This window comes from Ammospiza nelsoni, chromosome 11, assembly GCF_027579445.1.
Source record: "Ammospiza nelsoni isolate bAmmNel1 chromosome 11, bAmmNel1.pri, whole genome shotgun sequence".
NCBI lineage: Eukaryota > Metazoa > Chordata > Aves > Passeriformes > Passerellidae > Ammospiza > Ammospiza nelsoni.
This window is the reverse complement of record NC_080643.1, coordinates 8775582-8797732: the sequence shown is the minus strand read 5'-3', so window position 1 is coordinate 8797732 and position 22151 is coordinate 8775582. Positions and strand designations below refer to the sequence as shown.

At 42.1% G+C, this 22151-nt stretch overlaps 1 protein-coding gene across 6 annotated transcripts in view; it reads left to right on the top strand.

Annotated features, from left to right (window-relative positions):
- The first annotated feature begins 1989 nt into the window (after positions 1 to 1989).
- Positions 1990 to 22151, top strand: part of PXK (PX domain containing serine/threonine kinase like) — a 33038-nt gene continuing 12876 nt past the window's right edge. For 5 of the 6 annotated variants that reach the window (XR_009419223.1, XM_059479912.1, XM_059479911.1 and 2 more), the window contains exons 1-11: positions 1990 to 2201; positions 10328 to 10378; positions 11043 to 11090; positions 15221 to 15407; positions 17273 to 17350; positions 17516 to 17589; positions 18425 to 18499; positions 19318 to 19422; positions 19581 to 19682; positions 20333 to 20494; positions 21787 to 21904. Coding sequence is in view for 5 of the 6 variants with exons in the window: in XM_059479912.1 (XP_059335895.1) it covers positions 2100 to 2201; positions 10328 to 10378; positions 11043 to 11090; positions 15221 to 15407; positions 17273 to 17350; positions 17516 to 17589; positions 18425 to 18499; positions 19318 to 19422; positions 19581 to 19682; positions 20333 to 20494; positions 21787 to 21904 (1102 nt within the window). In the remaining variant the exon portion in view is untranslated. Of the gene's footprint in view, positions 2202 to 2395; positions 2417 to 10327; positions 10379 to 11042; positions 11091 to 15220; positions 15408 to 17272; positions 17351 to 17515; positions 17590 to 18424; positions 18500 to 19317; positions 19423 to 19580; positions 19683 to 20332; positions 20495 to 21786; positions 21905 to 22151 lie in introns of those variants that run through there. The other variant, XM_059479915.1, reaches the window with a different exon arrangement.

The following is a 22151-nucleotide window of genomic DNA, read 5'->3' as shown; positions in this document are numbered from 1 at the left end:
GTTATACACTAAGGAACTTCTTTAGGAAGGATTGAGGCCATCAGGAGTCAGTTGGTGGCTCATATAACTTCCTGGCTAAGTGTCTGTTATCCCCCTGTCTTCTCTGCAGCACAAATGCATTTGGAACTTTCCTTGGCTGCAAATAACCTCAGGAGTTGTCTGCTAAGAAAAGAGAGTTTCTCCTCAGCCTGTGGTGAAAGCTACTGGTAAAACAGCTGCCCTGCCAGAGTGTGCTGCACTCTAACCCCAGGTGTTAGTCACTGGAGCAGAGGGAGGGGTGATGTGTCAGGTGTTTGACTCCATGCCTTCTCCTTCCAAAGCTTGGAGTTTGGCCTGTGTGCAACCTGGAAGCAGTAATTAGGAAGAGGTTTCCTTATCTCTTGTCTCTAGGAGCTGTTTCACTTCAAGTTTCCTTTCCTTCTGCCTCAGGTCACTGCCTGTCACTGGCTTTTGCTGGACAAAGCACTTCATCCAAGCAGGCCCCCTCCTTCCCCTGCCTCTCCAAGTGGAAGTTGTCTTGTTAAGGCCTCTTAACAAAATGAATCAGATCTGTGCCTGACCTCCTGGGTCACTGCAGAAGCAGTAGTTTGGGGAGTTGGGGTTGCTGTTCCAGCCTGGCTGCTGAAGCACAGCAACACAGCCCATTTTCCTCTCATCATGGAGCTGCAAGACAGATGGATGAAGCTGTTCATGACACCTGCTCCAGGTGTATGACAAACCCCAGCTCTGCAGTCTTACAACATCTTAAGTGAGTAATTCCTGTGTACGGTGTAAAAAGAGGAAATGCAGACAGGTGCCCAACTTGTAGGTTCTCAAGCACTAAGCAGTATTCAAATAGAAAGTTTCTTATGCTGCTGCAATCAGTCACATTGAGAAATTGTTAACAACTTTAAATCTGCGTTCTGAAAAGCAACCAAACCAGAAACCAAAACCACAAAAAAGATCAACTCCAAAGCCTAAATTCTAGGAATCGAGTAAAATATACAGTATATTCTGATTGTTTTATTAACACAAAACCCCGTGAGAGGTAAAGAGAAGCAAGTGCCGTTATAATTTTCCTGGTCTCTTTGGGAGCAGTGTCTCGGGGCTGATGCCCCCGGGGCTGCAGCTGCTGTTGCTGCTGTCGGTGCTACCGGGAGCACCAGGCACGGGAGGCTTGGGTGGCGGGGTGACCAGCCTGCACTCGTGGCTTCCCCTCCAGCCCCTTTCCAACCCCGTGGGGACGAACCTCCTCGTATCCCCATCCCCGCCGTGTCCCCCATCTCTCCGTGTCCCCCGTCTCTCCCTGTCCCCGTCTCTCCGTGTCCCCCGTCTCTCCCTGTCCCCGTCTCTCCGTGTCCCCGTCTCTCCGTGTCCCCCGTCTCTCCGTGTCCCCGTCTCTCCGTGTCCCCCGTCTCTCCGTGTCCCCGTCTCTCCGTGTCCCCCGTCTCTCCGTGTCCCCCGTCTCTCCCTGTCCCCCGTCTCTCCGTGTCCCCGTCTCTCCGTGTCCCCGTCTCTCCGTGTCCCCCGTCTCTCCCTGTCCCCGTCTCTCCGTGTCCCCCGTCTCTCCGTGTCCCCGTCTCTCCGTGTCCCCCGTCTCTCCGTGTCCCGTCTCTCCGTGTCCCCCGTCTCTCCGTGTCCCCGTCTCTCCGTGTCCCCCGTCTCTCCGTGTCCCCCGTCTCTCCCTGTCCCCCGTCTCTCCGTGTCCCCGTCTCTCCGTGTCCCCGTCTCTCCGTGTCCCCCGTCTCTCCGTGTCCCCGTCTCTCCGTGTCCCCCGTCTCTCCGTGTCCCCGTCTCTCCGTGTCCCCCGTCTCTCCGTGTCCCCGTCTCTCCGTGTCCCCCGTCTCTCCCTGTCCCCGTCTCTCCGTGTCCCCGTCTCTCCGTGTCCCCGTCTCTCCGTGTCCCCGTCTCTCCCTGTCCCCGTCTCTCCCTGTCCCGCGCTCCCGGGGCGGGACTCGCGCGGAGCGGCGGCCGCGGCGCCCCCTTGCGGCGGGCGGTGGCAGCGGCGGCGCTAAGGCCCCGCGGCGGCGGCGGCGCTGCCGTGTTGACAGCGGCGGCCGCACCGGGAGCTGCCCCGGGAAGCGGGTTGGCGGCGCCGGTTCTCCGCTCCCAGCTCCGCTATGGCCTTCATGGAGAAGCCGCCGGCCGGCAAGGTGCTGCTGGACGACACGGTGCCGCTGACAGCGCAGATCGAGGCGAGCCAGAGCCTGCACTCGCACACGGTGAGCGGGGCAGGCCGGGCCGCGGGGGCAGGCGGGAGCGGCCGGGGCGGGGGAGGGAATGGAGGGAGCCGGTACCGGGGGCGCCGGGGGGTGCTCGGGGTGCGCGGGGCCGGCCGGGGCACGGCGGGAGCGGGGCTGGGCGGGGGCCTGAGCCGAGCCCGCGGCAGCGGGGCCGAGGGTGGCGGGAGGCGGCGGCTGCGGCGGGGCACTGCGGGGTGCGCTGGGGGCGAGCGGGAGCGGGGCGGGAGGCAGCGCGGGTCCCAGCGCCCCGGAGCCCCGCGGTGGGGAGCGGCGGTGCCGCTGCTCGTTCGGCTCCTTTGGCCCCTCTCTGCCCGCGGGGCTCCCGCGGACAGCCGGCAGCACCCCCGGGAGGGACCGGGGGCTCTGCGGGGGCGGCCGCTGCGGGGTTCGGCTGCCCCGCGGCCGCTCCGAGCGGGCCTGTGCGTTCCTGTGATTCCTGCTGCCCCCGGGTGTGCAGCCCGCGGAGCAGAGATGGGCTCTGCCCGCCGCGTTCCGGTGGCGGTGATGGAGTTACACGTGAACGGGCTGCATTCGCCTCCGGGTCCTGCCGTGGGGCCGAGCGGCGACTGCGAACCGCAGGGACCCCGCAGCCCCAGCCCCGGTTCTCAGCTCGGGGAGCGGTGGCACTCAGCAGAACAAACCCTGCCGTGACTTGGGTGTCACGGATTAATTCTTTGGGATGCCTAGGACACATGCACAGTGCTTCCATAAGAACTGTCTTTGAGCATGCAGCAATAATGCAAATTCTACAATGTCCTGTTTGCAGTTATTTTCCACTTTGAAAACCGGGTTTCATTATAGTATAACCAAGCAGTAGCATAAATCAGAGGACTGTAATGAGCTGAGAGCAGGGATGCTGGAGAGGAGGCCAGAGGTAGCTCAGCAGCAGGTACTCCATTTGGAAGCTTGCTTTGTATGGAGAGAGGGTTTCCTTATGTCCCTTACCCACCTCTGATGCCTGCATTGTGGGTTGCTTCCTGGTTCCCTGCATCTGTTGCATACCCTTAACCTGAACAACAATAACTGCAGGTTCACCATGGGGTATACACTAATTTACAGACTGTCTTATTACATACTCTTCATATAAATAATTCACACTAAGAAGTGGTTTATTTTTTGTCTGAGGAACTCACATTTCTTGACGTTCCAGTCTTTCTCTGAACAGAAGTTACCTATGAGAAATTGTCTAAGAGGTCTTGTGAATCCAACAGGCTGTGGCTCTCAATTGGTGCAACTCCTTCTTATAAGTAAGACTAAAGAGGTTTATTTCCTGGCAAGTGTGATGCTTTTTACCTGATTCAATAGCTGAAGGATGGGTGTGCCAAGTCCTGTGAGAAGTTGTGTAACTCCTAATACTCCCCAGCAGACCAGATTATGTTTCGTTAGTAGCTTGTTTCCTTATTATGCTTTTTCCTTAGTGCAAATGACAATAGCGTTTTGTGTTCTTTCCTTTGGTTTGCATGATTCTGGTGGGAAAAGTCACAAGATTCTTTTAGAATGATCACTTGGAAGAACTTTTGCAATCCAGACTCTCCTTGTGTCATCTTGTGTGAGGGAGTGCGATAGCCCTGTCTTTCATCTCTGTATTCTGTTACTAACAGTTGTGCAGGAAAATTCTCTTCTGTTTTCTTCTGATCTTTTCTTAATAACAGAATGCTGGAGCACCGTGCCTTTTGAGTTAGAATCTGTCTCTAAGATACATCTATTAGTAATTGTTTGTTTTACTGCAGAAGCCCTGTTGATAGCTGAAAGATGGCTTGAAGTGTGTGTAGCACAGATGGTTTATACAGAGCCAGTGTGGGATAACAAAATACAGGAAGCCATTAGCAGAGACTTGGTTTCTTATTTGATGTAAGTGGACTATTCTGTCATTTCAGATACTTCATCTTATGTCCCTGGTGCGTGAATAGCTTGTTTATTGGTGGGTGATGCTGTCCCTGATTTGAACTTTCCTGATTCAAAATGAGCTGCAGAAATAAATCCTTGTCTCTCAAGAAGTGTGTCAATGAAGCCCTTCTAAGAAATAAGGATTGAAGTGTTTGTGTGGGGCCTCAAAACTGTATTTTACTTTGTTAAATTATAGCTAGAAGAAAATAGATTGTCATTAAATGAATGCTTTTCAGTTTTGTTCTTCATTCCACCTTAAGTGGTATCTTCAAAAGATGTAGATCTGTAAAATCCTTTATCCCAAACTAATGTTTGGAGAACTAGGCCTGTTCTAAGGCAAAGGCAGCCATGAAATTTTTTTTATTCTTTTGTCAGCATTATATATTAAGATTTTTAAATGTTGTTTAGTGTTGAAAGAATTGTTTTAAACTTGGGTTTGTATTTTTTTTCCTGTAGATCATAGCTTCTAAAAGCACTCATATGAAGATGGCTTAGTCTGAGTTTAGGTGCAACTTCAACATGGCAACTGAACTACTAATTATGTAAACCTTCTGTTGGTGCTGAAAATAGCCAGTCTTCTGAAAAAACAGCTAAGGAAAAGATGAAGAATTTCAGGAAAAGCTCTGTAGACATGGTGAAATACCACACAGAAGACCAAAGCTTGTGTCTAATGAATAGTTTGCTTGTGTATTGTTCTAAGCAGTTTCTGTTAATTTAAACTTAGTACAACAGACTGGGTAAGTGTAAACTTCATAGCATTGAGTCAAGGGCTGTACTTGGCAGAGGCTGAGTTTCTGTTTCCTGAGGCTGAAGGTGAAACTAAAAGAAACAAAACTGAAAACAAAACCCGAGACCACTATGTTCTTACCTGAATTCTCCAGAAACCTCAGAAGGGGTTAAGCTACTACTGAAAATGGACTTTTGAGGATTTGCACTTTTTGCTTAGTAAGAGTACGTCAATCCCCCCAATAAATGGGTTTTTAGATTGTTAGGGAGCCAACTTCCACATTATCTGATAGACTCACAGGCTCAGCCTGCTCGTTCGAGTCAGAGAGCTCAGGAGCTCTTACTGGACTTAGAACATCTGAGCTGGAACATAATCTCCATGGTTTTGCATTGCAACAAAGAAATTGTTCACTGACGTTTTCTTTCTGTGTATTTATTTCCAATCATAATTGGAAGAGGAAAATGATCCCTTTCTATGTTTGCAGAAGTTGTTTCCCTGGTTAAGTGTGTTACAAACAGTCTGAGTTTTGTTGGAATGTGCACTTAAATACAATGAATTCTATAGTGTGGTGTTTATGGACCCCTTTTCATTTTGAAAGCCAGAAAAAAATACACATTGCAGGTGCCTTCCAGTGGCACCTCACCTAATGGATTTGAAATTACAAGAGCAAGCCCAGTCAGTTTCATTTTGTCTCTTTCTTTATGCTTCAGCCACCAGCAGTGCATCAGGGAGAGTAACTGTGTAACCCCAGGGGTGTGTTGGGCACCTTTCCACAGCCGTGAGTCAGTCCCTTTGCAGGTCTGGGTACCAACCCTTCCCTTCTGCAGAAAATGAAGTTTTGTTGCATTCCTTGACTTCAATAGGAGCAGGATTACATTCAATATACTAAGCCATTTGCAAGTGTCTCATATTGATGCCAAATCGCTTCTGACAACAGAGGCGATTTCAGCACTAAAGCTTTAATAAGTTTTGGCTGTTAAACTTGCCTCATATTGCAATATTTCATCTGTGTGTTCACCATTTAATAGTGGTTTCTTTCTAAGCCTTAAAATGGGATGCTATTTTCTTCCATGAAAATCTGACATTTTCCTTATTAAGAACTGTACCTGCAAGTCTGTTCAGCAGGAAAACTACTGGTGAGTTGTACATGTTCTTCTGAACATTTCTCAGTTCTTTTCTGAAGTAATTTTCCTTTTTCGTGTGTTTCATATTTTGAAATTGAAGCAGTGAAACAGCCAGCTTTGATACAGTACATTGTTGTCTTAAAGGCATTTGGAAATGAACAGCTGAAATAAATCCCTCTCCTAACAATCTTTCAGGGTTTTTAGTTTTCTTTAAGCAATGATGAATGTTGGCACTCATGGCTGTTAGATTAGAAAAACATTGAAAAAGCATTTATATTTTTCCTTTATTGTTCCAAATGGAAAAATGGAGCCACATATTTCTAGGACTGTAGGGTTTAGTTTAAAAGCTTGTAAAAGATTTTGCACATCTGCTCTACAAGGAATTCAGTCTTTTCAAGGCTTTATTCACTTTGGACAGAAACAAACATGAAGTTACTTATAGACATGGCATTACACAGGGAACTGTCTTAGTTCACTTGTTTGAGGTTTCAGAAATGCAGTTCCTCCCCTGGATTTAGTCAGTAAACTCAATTACCTCCCACCTCTTCTCCAGCCTGAGCTTACAAAAGATGGTTCTTCCATCACACTTAATTTTAAATATTCCAAACGTACGGTTTCCACTGGTGATCTTACTAAATTAGTATTGCATTTGTAGGTCCTGTCAACATTGTAGTCAAAATATTAGTTTCCATATTGTACTTTAGTAAACCCTAATTAGAATATTTTTGTTGGCTACTGAGTATTTCCTGAAAAACAGTGAGTAATGTGCCTTTCTGGTGAAGGTCACAGTGATGCAGAGCACTGAAAATCTGTGATTTCTCATCTCTCTCCAAAGCTTTTCATGTTCACTAAGTTTCATTCCATGTAGATGTGTGTCCCATTTTTTCCCTGCAGTTGTCCTAGTTCATAGCTTTCACTTCTTGAATGGCTGACTCATTACTACAGAGGGATACAGAGTGTGAATGGTGCAGCAGACACACACACACCTGAATTGTTTAAAAGTGGGGAAACACCAACCACTGCTGTTGCTTCTACCTTAGATGGGCTCAATGGCACTTGGGCAATAGCAAATAAATGCTGGGCCCTGTAACAGAGAGGCCTCTGAGGCTGAGCAGCTCTCCTGATGTTGTTGCTGCTTTTCACATGGGAGATTTTCTAAATAAACATTTAAAAGAGCTTCTTACTAGAAATTGTTCCAATCCAGCGTACTTAAGCAGGGATTGTATTCATGCTTAATTAGGCTCTCCTCTCTTTAATGCTTATAAAATAAAGCCCTTTCAAACTTTTAGTTGATGTGACCTGAAGGTGACCTGGATCTTTATAGTGGTTGGCTTTTCAAGCCTGTTGGATTAAACAGATGTAAAGCAGAAATCTGTGGAAAAAGAGACTGACTATCCTGAGCTGGAAATTTAGACTATTTGCTTGGGGAAACAGAATGTATTTCCCAGTATTGTTGAGACTCTACATTTTATTATAAGAATTTCTTAACTCACCACTTTTTTATTCCTATTTTGTCTCTGCAAAAGCCTTCTTTCCTGTTTGCTTCCTGTTTCAAAAACCAGGAATGGTGATAAAGAGCAATTGTTAAACATTTGGAGTGCTTTGCTTTGCAATTTTCACCCAGGAATGTTAACAAAATTTTGCTGAGTAGCTCTGAGTTGCTGTTGATAGTGTCTTAATAAGTGCTGGAACACTAGGGACTAATCTTGATGAATTTTGGGGAGAAAAAAACCCAAAAAACCAAGCCACCTAAATCTTGGCTCTGCCTGAAAATGGGTAAGTTCAGGACAACATTAATCCCACGCAGTGAGTGTGAAACTGTTATCAGCAAAGGGTTGGAGAAATGCAGTGTGGTTGTCACTGACCCATGTGGTTATTTGGAAAATATTCCTTTTCAGAAACTCTATCCAGAGCTCTGTAGTACTAGGAAGAAGATTATAGGAAATGACAGTGTGCAACAGGGTCACACATCTTTGTCTGCTCCTGACATCCTCTTCCCAGCACCCATTTCAGCTTTTTTTGACTAATTGGAGCAGCCAGGAAGTGATCCCATAGGTAAAACTGCTTTGCTTGGCATCTTTTAAGAAGTATTTTGAGCTGCTGCAGGAATTTCAAGGTTGTGTCATGAAGTGGTTTGGCAGTACTGACAGGAAGAGCAGTGGATCTACAAACCTTACCTGTGTGGAGGGAGCCAGGGAAGGTGTTTTGGAATGGTTTTGTGGAGGTGTGGTTTGTGTTTTAGGAGTGGTTTTGTGGAGGTGTGGTTTGTGTTTTAGGAGTGGTTCTGTGGAGGTGTGGTTTGTGTTTTAGGAATGGTTTTGTGGAGGTGTGGTTTGTGTTTTAGGAGTGGTTTTGTGGCCTGTCCTGTTGGAGGCTGCTGCTGACGGTGACCTTGCTGCCCATGGGCAAACAGAGCAGCAGGTCATCTCTCTGCTGCAAGCTGAGACCTTTCTTTCCCAACCAGCAGCTGTTAGGGCTCCTTTGAAGTTATTTGGTAAACTGAGTCATAGGAAAAATTCTGAGCTATTCATGTAGGAGTGAAAGATGCCATGGGAATTTCTACATGAGTGTAGCTAACATAGACTCCCTGAGCCTGGTTGCTGATGCATGCCTTAAATTGTTTGCAGGAGTGAACTCTGGTAATTACTAGCTTTTTCTTTTTTCCACCCTGTTTTCCTACATTTGATGATGCTGCTAAACAGAAATGATCCTGAGTGTGCCTCTGTTTTCCTTATGCTTTCATTTATTTCCTATGGGCACAGTCTCAGTCCCACTATCAGGTTGTCTCAGAAGAAGATTGTTGTAATTCAGGTTTTTTTTCCTAACTAAACCAGAATTTGGCAGAGAAATAAAGGCTTTCGTGCATTTTGAAGAGTTGAAAGCTCTTCTCTGGTCCTATGGGAAGCATATATCAGTGGTGCTAATTATAATCCCAGGACAAGCTTGTTGCCACATGAAGGCAATAGGAAGTGTCAGCTGCTCACTGGAACTCAGCATCCTGTGTTCTGCTGATTTTGTGTAGCCATGGCAGATACTGGGAATGGGATTATATTTCTTATCCTGGCCTTTCTACTATTGCTGTTCTTTGACTTTCAATCTCATTACCAGCTTTGGGGGAAAAGGCCCTCAACCAACTCAGAAGACCATTTAGGCATTTTCCTTAGTTGTATTGACAGGGTAGTGCTGAGTTGGACAATAATTCATTATGGTCAGTGCTGATGGAGAGCCTGTGGTGGGGACTTGGCTCTTCCTTACAGACAGAACTAATGGCCACACCTGGAGAGTGTTTGCTCTTCTCTTTCCACTTGCAAACCCTGTGACATAAAAAAGAAACTTCATTGGTGCATTAGACCACAAAAGCAGATATGGATGGGATAGGAAAATGCTCAAGTAAGTGTGGGGAAAAATAGTTGTGGCCCAAATATGTATATATTTTTTTAATATAATCTTACTGTGAGAAGATCTGTGTCCCAAGTTGTTTATCACGGGGGTCTCCAGAAGAGCTGTGTTGACCAGAGTGGTTGTGTGCAATAAGATGCTTTGATGGTTGTTTAATGAATTTGTGTTCTGCCTCTCTTGGTGCTCAATAGAAAATGACAATCACTGGATAAAGAGCAAGTGCTACAAGGGATTGAGCAATAACTCAGCTGCTTCCAAAATCCTAGAAAAGATGAATGACTGCACATGGTGAATCATCACTGGTGTGGTTTTTCAGAGGAACAGCCAATGTTCCTTTGAGACTTGATGAATAAGCAGTTGCTGCAATTTTTTGTCTGTATGTGAAGTAGCCTCTTCCCAAAATGCAGCAATGGTCACAAAACAAGAAAAACCAAGTCACTGGTGAATATGAGTTTCCAGGTGTCCCATTAATTGATTTCTGTCACACAGTTTCCAAAGATAACTACACTGATTAAATGTTATCAGCTCTGTGGATTTATGTTTCAAATTATGAGGATTTGGGTTCTTGTTTTGCAGGAAGATACCATAATTATGATTTCAAATGGGTAAGAGGAAAGAATATGGAGGGACCATGTCAGGCTGACTTTCTGAAAATAGACACTTCAGTTCTAATTTAACAGTTATGTGTCTTGGTTTGTGGCATCTTCAATTTGCTGTCTTTTTCTGTAACTAAGTTAAATTAAACCACTTGAGTGTGCAAGCTCCTGGAGCTCTCCTTGTCTTCTATGCTGGGAAGGCAAAGCAGAGCCACTGTTAGGGATGCTCTGAGCAAACCCAGCTCTGACCTTCCCCAAGGTGCTGGATCTGAATTTTCTGCATTTGAATGTTAGTTGTCTTATTTGAAGAAGTACCTTATAATTTCATTCAGCTCATTCGTTCTCATTTCTAATGATTTTTCCTTTTATTAGGAATATATAATCCGTGTCCAGAGAGGAGTCTCAACAGAAAACAGCTGGCAGGTAATTTCTTAAGTTGTAGTTCATGTAACCAGGATTCTTTTTTTAGGAAAAGTTTGAAAATTGCCTATTCCTAGCTTTTAAAATTTGAGCTGGAAACAGAAATGTTGATTTGAAATTGAGAACATGAAGTGCTTGAATTCTTTTGGTCAAAACTTAGAGAAAAACAGTTTTGCTGCCAGCTACAGAAGGCAATGTTGTCTGCTGCTCTTCTGAATATTCCAGGAAAAATGCCTGTCATGTGTTTCTACTGTGTGTTGGTACAACCATAGTTTTAAAATCTGAAATTCCAGTTTGCCTTTCTCAGTGCTGAAATCACAGCTCTGCTTATATGAGACCAATGAAACTAAGAAGTAATGATGAAGATGAGTGTGAAAAGTTTTTCCATCTAATATGGCAAAAATGCCTTTTTTGCAGACTACTTTGCTCACAAGTACTGTTTTAAGATATTTTTTAGAAATGCATTTTCTGTCTGATCAAGTTGTGATTAAAGACTCGTTTTTGCTCTCTGGCAATGTGTCATAAATCCAGCAGTTAGGTGTTTGTACAAAAATTGCAAAAGAAGATGATTGTAAATGGGAATTATTTTTTTCTGATGGGATTTTGAGGAGTAAAATTCTAATGGAAAAAGTAATTGGTTTCCTGAACTTTGTATTTTATTTTACAGATTGTGAGGCGATATAGTGACTTTGACTTGTTGAATAATAGCCTGCAGGTAATTTTCACTCTTCATATATGAATAAAAAATGTCATTAGAAGAATATATTCAGAATTGTGATATTTTTATATATTGTGGTGAAGAAATAAAAGAATTTGCCTAACTGTAAAGAGAAACTGTGACTTCAAATGTAACATGAATATGTACTTATTCACCCTTAAGTTTTCTCTTGTAAAATTTGAATATTAACATCAACAGGATCAATTTATATAGAAATGGAGGGAATTGGCAGATACTGAATCTTTCCCTTCAGTCCTGTGACTTGTTCCGGTTTTATGTGTTTTCATTTGTTCCTCCTTTGATTTGGAGAAAGCCAAGGCACATACCAACCTTATAAATTCAGCATTGAAGTGCTATGTGTCCCATTATTTATATTCCTCTAAAAGCACTACCAGATGCTGCTTCTCATGTGATGGTTTTCTGTGTCACTGAGGAGCGTTCCTTGGTCAGACACTGGACTTACTGTGTGTTTTCCTCTGCTTTTTAGGACAATTCTTTCTTTTTAGTTTGTGTGGGAAAAAGCAGAAGTGTGAGTGTGTTTGGGAACAGGGGGCAAGCAGCAGTGATTAACATCTACAGGGGACAAACTCTTTACTTGAGATTTCCATACTGGGCAAACAGGATAAAAAGTGAATGATATGATTTGAGGATAGATTTTTGTGACTTTAAAATTTTTCCCTTGTTAAGTATTTCATGAATTCAAGGGCTTAATACTGCTCCCACTTCCTCCCTCCTCCCCAAATCAAATCAACTATCTGCTTGATGAACCTCAGTGAGCAAAACCCTGCAAGGGACTTGATTTGTGTTCTCTGAGAGCCCACTGTGACTGCTGCCTCTGCTGCAGGTGGATTGGGGCAAATCAGTCATAATTCAACAGATGCATCCTGGCTGCCTTGTGGAATTATTCCTATTATTGCCTTGTGGAATTATTCTGTTAAATGTGCAGTAGCACGTAGGAACTTCTATCATGACCTAGAAACCTCCTCTGTGATGTGCTGAATAAATGCAATACAGAGGTGTCTCCTGCACCAGAGACATCCAAGATCTAAAATTAGACAAACACCCATGGGAACACAAGGAGTTGAGTTGGTACTGGTCATCAGAGTACCTTGGGGTCATTGTGATCCAACCATAGTTTTGATAGAAATCACAGACAAAAAATTTTGTGAAAGGTTTAAAAAGAAGGAAGAGTTCATTTTGCAGCCACCTATAACAAGCTGCTCTTAACCATGGGGGAACAGAATGTGTTAAGGCAGGAAAAGGATTTGTTGCCTTCTCATTTACCTTTCAAATGAGGCAGCTTTAGTAGGGGAGGCAATGGACTTTTAAGACTTAAAATCCAGAAATGACAGGTTCTGCAAAGTTAGGCCTATGTGGAAGATCTATTAAGTGAAGGTAAATAGGTTATGTGTGATGGAGTTTAGAAAGGGAAAGCCTTGTTTTCTGAAATAGAGGTGAATGGTAAAAGTGGAGGGTCCAGGAAATTATCTGAGAGCAACTTTGCAGAGTGGGACAAAGGGGAAATTTGAAACAAGAGAAACTAAGATCCAGGACAAAAACATCAGCTGCTTGGATGACTGGAAAACATTAAAAAGAATTATCAAAATGTACCTCTAACTTTAATGGGAGGATATAAGAGGGTAGCTCAATTAGCAGGCCATGTGCTCTAGCAGTTGGTCTCCTCCAGTGACTCTTTTCTCCCACTGTTTCAGAGTTTTTTACAAATTATTCTTTGTGATGGTGGAGCTGAACTTTCCTCATCCATTAAGACAACACAACACTTCTCAGATGTTTCCATCCAAAACTCTAAACAGCAATATTCCACCACAGTATTCAGGTCCCGTGTCATGTTTCAAAACTCTTTAAGCTCTCATCTTGCGAATATTGAAATTAGACTAAACAAACAAAACTCCAAACAAATAAGAAGATACCAAACCCTAATCTTTTTCCTTCAAAGCTAAAGATCTGCTGGAAGAACCGATGGAACTTCTTTTGGGTGTAAAGAAGTTCTCCAAGTTCTTGTGGCATACTTGACTAATCTCTCTGTCTGTGTGGATGTGTTTGAGCACAGCTGCAGTTGAGTTGGGATGGAAATTTCCTGTTCTTAATCTAGAACTACCTATAGTAAGAATTGATAATTTAAAAATTGTCTAGGTTAGGGAATGCTGTCCTGCCAAACAACTTGGAAAAAAATGAAATATAGATAGGTAACTGATTTGTATCAGAAAATTTCAAGAAAGGTTCCCTGAACTCTCAGTTGTACCAGATTGAAAAGCTTCTTCCAGTCAGTTCTGCATTTCTTCCTCTTGACTTAGTTGACAGAGATCAGTGGAGATCATTCTTCTGTTTTGTCAAGCGAAGTGCTGGTACTGGAAGTACTGGAATTCACAGCAAGATATCTGGCTTTTGTGAAGCATTTTATTGCAGCTTTTGAACAGACATTCCTGAGCAGGCTGTGGTTTGAAGATAAGAATGTTAATTCCCAGGTTCTTCCCATCCTGGCTCCAGTGGTGAGCTGAGAAGTGGTGTCTGAAAGCATGTGAGGTCTTTACAAGGTCAGGCCCTCAGTGAGGTGCTCCTCTGTGCTGGAGTGCTCCTGCTGTGCTGTGCTGTGTGTTTTGGCAGATAGCTGCAAAAACCTGGGCCTGAATGTTACTTTCTGTTGAAAAATAGTAGAAGTCCGATTTATAAATTTTAAAACAAATTATAGTGGTTGGAAAACATGTGAATTAGAGTTGGTTTCTCTCTGATGGTAGCTAGCTGTCAGGTCTAAGTAAAGGTGATGATTTGACATGCTTTTTAAGTTAATAATTCTAGAAAAGGACTTAGTTCTTGTTTAGAAACTCAGTTTTTAATTGAAATGAGTGATCTGCCAGAAGAGAGTTCTGTTTGCCTCTGCTGCTAAAACTAATTTGGTGGATTACTGGCTGTAAGTGATATGTGGTTGCTTTTAGTTTTTTCCTGGTTTTTATTACTAGTTTCTGTAATTCAGACATAGTTGTAGTTCTTTTCCAGTCCATAATTTGAAGTCAGAAAACGAGAAGTAGGAGAAGTGCTAAAGTTATCAGAGGACAACTCCTGTGTTCAAATGAAGGAGGTGGAAAGGAAGGGGAATGCTCCTTCTGCCCCAGTTTGTTGAGCTAATCTGCTACTTTTTCCACTAGTTAAAATGAAAGTTGTTCAAACACCAGAAGTCCCAGTCTTCTCCCTGGTGAACTGTTTGCTTTAGAAATGAGGTTATTGCATCTGGTGTAATTGATTCCTGCAACACACAATGCTTAAAGATAACTCCCAGGGAGATTCAGCTTACCCAAGGCAGGTGCTTTGATCTGCAGGACAACGATGTGTTAACAGCACACAAAATGTATTCTGGCAATTCACATGACGTAATTGAATCTAAACACTGAAGATCCTCTCTTTGATCTGAGTTACACAAGACTTTGAATTTTTTTCTTTGTCCTATTTTGAAAGATTTCTCTGATTTTTTTCCCTTAAGTTTTGGATCTCTTGTGTCAGTATAATACAATTAGTGTACATCCCCTGGTAGATTGCAGCTATTTCTGGGTTGAAGGATGTATAGATGTTTAAAAAATGTACAGGAACAAATTCAGAAGATAAAATGGAAATCTGCACTGTATTTTAAATTAAATATTTAAAATACTAATAGGGCTTAACATTACCTACAGATACATAGAGGCAGATGAAAGTTACTAATCTGCACTTGATGAAATAAGAAAGCATAAATCTTACCCAGAAAAGATGATCAGGTGTGAATTGTTTTTGTGCTCTGCTAGAAGTACATAATGGAAAGAACCTGGCTGAAAATTGTAGCTATTTAATATCTGAAAGTTTTGGGTAGTGATCTTAAATGTATGACTCACTAGCAAAAATTTGTCTCCTTGTGTTTTCAGTATTGTTCCATTTACTAATCTCTTCACAGTGGGATGTGAGCTGTCATCTGACTCTGATAACAGTGCTTAGGAAAAATAGAAAAGCTTGTACATACACAGTACAAAGAGAGTTATCCAGTAGTTAGCTTGCTGCTGAGAAACTTTTGCTTTCTGGATTGCTAGTTTTATATCCTTTATTTTGAAAGCAAGGTTAGTAATTTTTCCTCTCTTTTTAAGATCTCAACTCTAAGTCTACCTCTTCCTCCAAAAAAGTTGATTGGAAATATGGAGCGTGAGTTCATAGCTGAAAGACAGAAGGGCCTCCAGGCCTACCTGGATGTAATTACCACCCATCACATACTGTCCAACTGTGAACTGGTAAAGAAATTCTTGGACCCAAACAGCTATTCTGTAAATTACACTGGTAAGTACAAAATAAAAATCTGTGCTTCACTTTGACTTCAGTGTGTGCTGTGTATCTTCTGTGAGGATCTGCACTGAAGCATGGGGGGAGCAATCTTCAAAATTATCCTACTGTGCATGTGGTTATTTATGATAAGGCTTCTCCAGCTCTGTGCATGGATCCTGCTGGGATTGTCAAATATAAATATTTGAGTTATTTCACAGAGGAGTGAAGAGGGTCAAGATCTGTATAAGCAGAACTTGGAGGAGGGGGTTGGTGAGAGTGACATCTAACTTTTCATAATTCATAATAAATGAAAAGAGATGCTTTTGGGAGATAATTTTTCTGTCAGAGTGTAAGGTGGAGATAAGTTTGTTAGCTTAGTGTTCTGTTAAAACTGCCCATTTTCTGAATACTGAATCTTTCAAGAATTGTGGTTATCTTGTCCAGCTCCTGCCCTTGGTTTGAGTATGAGCTAATTTAGAACTAATTGTTTGAGCACTTTTTCAAGGCTAGACTAAGCCAGATACCCTCTTCTCACAGATACTGGAAAGTCACTGCATTCCTTAAAATGATGTCCCAGTGATCTGTTTCTTCAATACTAAATGTTTCTTCCTTGATTTTGTCTTACTTCAGCTTCAACCATTGGATGTCAATAAATATTTGTCTTACAGACTGAAAAAACTTCCTCTTAGTGATGAAACCCACTCCACAAATTTAGTTTATAGGCAGACCAACTCTTTGCAAAATGCAAAGCTTGTTTTCTTAGAAGCAGAGCCTACTGAAGCAGGAACTCACTGCTTCCTTTTCACTTGTCTATTTTCTCTCTCTTTATGTAACATTCTTGTGTCTTCAGCTGCAAAGTGCAAAGAACATTTCCCAATATGATAAGCTGTGCAGGAGTTGTAAATTATTAGTGACTTTTAAGGATGCAGTTTGTCTGGCTAATGCTGAGCAAGCAGTTTAAATTCTCAAGGAGGCGTTGTGATTTCTGTGTTAATTTTGAGCACTTTCATCAAGATTGTTTTTCCTGCAAGTTGCTGGGAAGCTGGTGACACACATCATTGCCTATGGTCTTTGGAGACACCATCAGTTTGTCATTTCTTAAATACTGGAGCAGAGAGATTATATTTATTACACTTTTTTTTCTAGCATATTTCTAAAGGAAGAAGATACAATGCAGAGAGATCATCACATCCTTACCTTTTTGCTGTGTTTCTATGCCATGATTCCCTTGGCATGATTCCCTTTCTCCCCCCCACTTCTCATTGAGATTTCCCCTCAAGTCACTTCATGAATAAACCAGTTGTGTTCCCAGCTGTGGGAGAATTAACCAACCAGATGGGTGTCCTCCCCCTTGGCCCCCAGAATGTATGGAGACTCATGATAGCTGGCCAAATACCTCTGCCTGCACAGAAAAGGGCACAATAACCTTCAGTGAAACACAACTAATGAGTTTACATAAACTATGCTTAGCAACATAGATGGATGTCAAAGAGATAAAAGCACTTTTACAGATGCAGCAGGAACATTTGATGTTCTAATGTTGTGTACACCTAGTGTGGGAAATCTGAGCTGTGATTTAGACTTGGAAATGTAGATCCAGTACAGATAGAATGGAGATTGGGAAGCCAAGTTTTCCAAGCAGTGCCTTTTCTGTTTTCTCTCTGGATTTGAGTTATCAGGTTAAAAATGCAAATGCCCTCTGTATTTTTATCTGATTTCCTTTTGAATTGATTTTGCTGACTTTTAGTCTAAATTCCTGAAGGCTTCCTTCTGGCATTGGACCTTACCTCATAGATGGATAATTACATTACATAGTGTGTTAAAAGCATTAAATTTTTTTCTTCTTTTTCTCCCTCTCTGTCTCCTGTTTTTCTTTCCAGAAATTGCCTTACAGCATGTTTCAATGTTCTTCCGATCAGAGCCAAAGTGGGAAGTAGTTGAACCATTAAAAGATATAGGTAAGAAGGGATGTGTGCATGAAAACCTCTCTGATTGTTTCCCCAACTATGAGAGGCTCCAATGCTGTCTTTGCTTACAGACCTTGTCTTGCCTGTAAGCTGTGTGATATTTAGCTGTGTTTAATTAAAGCCCCTGCTGACTTTTTTCTTTACCTTTTTTTGTAGGTTGGCGAATACGTAAGAAATATTTCCTAATGAAAATTAAGAATCAACCAAAGGAACGGCTAGTGTTAAGCTGGGTATCTATGCTTTAATTTCATTCTTTAGTCTTTCTCAATTTCACTCAAAGTTTGATTTTGGCTATCATGTGTGAGTGATGGGGAGAGAGATTGAAGAGCTCAGGCTTTGAGGGAGCCCTTAGGTAGATGTGTGGTGTGGAATTTCCTGTATTTCTTTCCTCTGGTGGCAAATCCAGTTTGGAAGTTTCTGTGCCTGGTCATTTGTTCCCAAACCTGCACCTCAGGATTCTTTACTTGTCATGATGTGGCTGTTGGTCATAATATAAAAGTGCTCACTAAAAATAATGAGATGGACCTTTTTAAAGTCATGGGTTTTCCTACTCAGATCTTTAGTTCCACTGACAAACTAATAAGTGAGGGGGGCATGAATTGCTCCCTTAATGAGAGCTGCTCTTGCTCCTGTGCTGAATGTGTTGCCCTGTTGGTTCTGTGAGCACAGCTGTTTGTGACACTTCACTGGAGCATGGAGGTCACCAAAGCCTGGAGGCTCTAGTGGGAGGAGGGAAGTTTTTCTTGCTGCAGAGGAAGGAGGTGCCTTATCAGTTCCTAATGTACACAGTCCCCCAGTTTAGGCTTGGCAAAGTTCATTCAGTGGTAGTAATGCATGTCAGGTCTGTGGGAGGAAAGAGGCAGTAATACTTATTTATGGTCAGGATGTTTGTATGGCCTTACTCAGCCTCCTCAGGTTTCATTTTGTATGTGTAATTTTCTTGCTTGCTCTTCAAAATATGCCTTCAAACATGTGTCCTGATTTGCCAGGGTAGAACATTGATCACGTTTTCTGTATGGGATGCACCATGTATTATGATGCCATTCTTTTCCTGTTTACTTCCAGGCTGATCTTGGCCCTGATAAATACTTGTCTGACAGAGACTTACAGTATGCTGTGAAACTTCTTTCTTCCTGTTCTGTGAGTACTGAAGATTTTTAAGTTGTGCTAGCATGAAGGTGTGTGTCAAGGACTGATCTTGGAAAAGCACATGTAGCCTAGTTGGCATAGTTTGTAATTTTAGAGGTGCTTTCATTAAAGGTTTGTGAACCTTTTAATTACATTTCTCATATACTATGAGGTAACATGTTCTCAGCACAAGTAATAATCCTGCAGGATTATTACAGAAGATTCAGTGTTGTGGTTGATTTGATTTCTTTCTTCTTGTGCAGTACTGTGAGATCATGAGCTTTTATTTAATCTTCTCAACACCTTCAGGCTGTTAGGATAGTGCTGTTTAGGTGTAATTGCCAACCTGTGAGCTGGGATATTCTCAGGCAGCAGTGGATGAGGCAGTGGAACAAGTATCATTATTTTTTCAATTCTTTGGACTCAAGGCAGGAGCAGCTTAGTAGAGCTGCAATGGAGGGTGTACAATTTAAGCTCCTGTGAAATGCCACATTATAAATCCAGCAGACATCTCTGCCTGAAAAACTGGCATTTGACTACAAAAGGAGTCTCTGGAGTCTCTCTTTAAGGATGTTAAGCATGTGAAAGACTGGCTGAATTTTTTTTTTTGTTTTTAATTTATATGTTAGTTGAATAATGTCTTTGTGAAGTTTTCTTTGCATTTGCTCCAGGTTAAGACTGCATAACTTGAGTTATTCCATGCCACTGACAGAATCCAATTTACTACTTTAAATATACAATTCAGACTGATCTTTTCTTGTGAATTGAACACAAATGATTAAAAAAAAATCCATCATCTAAAATTTACCTTCAGTTTCTTCTTTTGGTAGCATCCCTATATTTACAAAATCACTTTTGCCACTGCCAACGAATCTTCAGCGCTGGTTATTAGACCATTCAGTGAAAAAGGGACACTAAAGGACCTTATTTATAAGGTAACATCTTCCCCCTACCCCCAAGTCAAATGGCACAACTTATGCTGGAATGACCATACATGTTTTTTATAAAAGTGTTTGCCATCAATTGCTAAGCAAGCTAAGACAAGTAATAACTTTTTTGGGTGTGGTACTTGATTTGTGTATTTCTTTTAAAGGCAAAGCCAAAAGATCCATTCCTGAAGAAGTATTGCAATCCTAAAAAAATTCAAGGTCTTGAACTTCAGCAAATAAAAACATATGGAAGGCAAATATTAGAGGTAATTTGTTCTTCTTTATTTATCAGCTTTTTTGATTTATTATTTTGGAGGCCAACTGGTCTAACTACAGAAAATGGACAAATTTCTGAGTACACAAGCTTTATATCAGCAGCAGACTTCAAGGCTAAATGTAAATTGAGATCTGCTCAATTGAATTTAGATATATTTGTATGAAACCATTTATGACCCCCCCCAAAAAATGCAGTTGATATTCATGGAGCTTAAATGGGAGAGAAGTGATAATACAGTCTGTTCCTTGTGTAAAAAGGGAAGGAAGTAACTCATAGCCTGCAGAACATGTACAGTAAATTCATAGTTGTTAGTGTGTTTTTAATTTTTTTTTTTTTTTCACTCAAACCATCATATTCAGTAGAATTTTAAATTTTAGTTTCCAGATCTCTCTGGGAGGTGTCCATAAGCCTGCTTTGAGGATCAGCATCAAATATTTGTTTTGTGAAAAGTGCTAACAGTGAAATGGGAAGGAATAGTCAGCCAAAGAGGATGTAGATAGAAGATCAAGTTGAGTGAGCATTCCAAATGGGGGCCTTATTTATTATGTATTTAGTATTGGAGCATTTAAGTTGATGATTTTACAATCTTGAGATCATCAGAGCATCTTGTGATAGTCTTCTCTATTCCATTTTTTTCAGGTATTAAAATTCCTCCATGAGAAAGGATTTCCTTATGGCCATCTTCACTCTGCCAATGTGATGCTGGATGGGGATACCTGCAAGTTACTGGATCTAGAAAATTCCTTGTTGGGACTCCCATCGTTTTATCGATCCTACTTTTCCCAGTTTCGGAAAATTAATGTAAGGCTCAGACAAGGAATTCATCTGACTCTTAATGCAAATCTTTGTTCTCAACCTTTGTTTGTGGAGAACTGACTAGAATGAAAAATCCTCTCTCAAGCCCCCTTTTTTTTAATCCGAGCTTTGCTCCATCAAATTGCTTTTCTGCTTCCCCCACATCCCTGTCTGGCTGCACATCAGCTCTGTTTGCAGCACACTGGAGTGAGGCTGAGGCCAAAGGTGAGCAGGTAGAGGGGGAGTGCAGGTGAGAGTTTTTATGACAACAGTACCAGCACAAATAGAGGTAAAGTGCAATTGTTTTAAGATCTCTTTTCACCCTGGTTTGTATTTCATAGCAATTTGCATATTGTCTGCTACAGTTTCACTTCTGTATCTGTACAGTGAGCACAGCTATTTACTTGTGCTTAGCTGAGAGCAGTAATCAGCCTTATCTTTGGTGGGGACTGTGAAAATTGATCAGATGCTTGCAGATTCTAGCTATTCAAATAGAAAAGGTTATTTTTATTTGTTTGAGGGGTGTCTGTTTGACTGCAGGCTTGCAAAGCAAAATATTTATCTAACTGCAAAAATATGAAATTTGCCCTGTTGCAGCAACATCATTCCCTGCCTTTAGGCTCTCATTGTAATAAATTCTGTGCAGCATCACAAGAGAGCTGCTTGCTGACCTTGCTAAACAAGTTCTACTGTGTTGTCAAAGAAATGATCACAAGTTCATGGTTAGTCCAAATCTGTTAGTGCCATCAAAGCCTCTTACAGTAAGAGGAACCTCTTCTGTTTAAACATGATTCAGAAATCTTGGAAATATGCTGTCTGGGAGCTCAGCATGTATGTACAGCTTGCACAAACCTAAGGAGGAGCAACAGAGACTCTCCTGGGTTTGTTTGGTATGCATTTTTTCCCATCTTTTTATATACTTCCCTGTAAAGTGACAGCTGGTTGTTTTATGAATCTCATTCTTTGCTGTTTGACTTAGCCAGGAAAGTGTGCTTGGTTGGGACTTCTTGGGTGTGTAGATCTCTAAAGTGCTTTGTGAAGAGTTTACTGCTTCACACCTTTTTACAGAACATGGCTACACTGCTCTCCCATTTGTACCATCTTGTACAGAAAGGCAACAGAGGCTGCTGTAGCTTGTGGCATGAAGATTTCATCTGAGCTACAGTTATGCAGGGAAATGGTTGTGGTTAGGAGCTGCCTTACTGGTTCCTCTTTTCTGTCTTCACACGCAAGATCACTGGGTTAACCAGTTGTGAAAAACTAACGAGTTGTGGTTTTATTTTTTTGCTCTCCCACAGACTTTAGAGGGTGTTGATGTTCATTGCTTTGGACACTTACTGTATGAAATGACCTATGGAAGACCTCCAGACACCATTCCAGTGGAGAGCTTCCCCCCTGCTCCATCAGTGTTTGTTGGTTAGTATGCAGTGCAGAACATCTCAGTCACAGCTGCCTGGATACACTCTTAGATTTTACCTAAGCTGAAGGGCTGTGAAATAGCAGCCTGAGATCTTTGCACCCTGTGCCCAGAAAGAATTAGCAATTTGGTCAAATAGAAAATGTGTTCTTCATCAAATATATCTAGTGCATGAGTAAAACTTTTTTAGCTGAGTGACAAAGCAGTGTTTAGCAAGTAATGAGATGCCTGGGTTCCCTTGCCTCA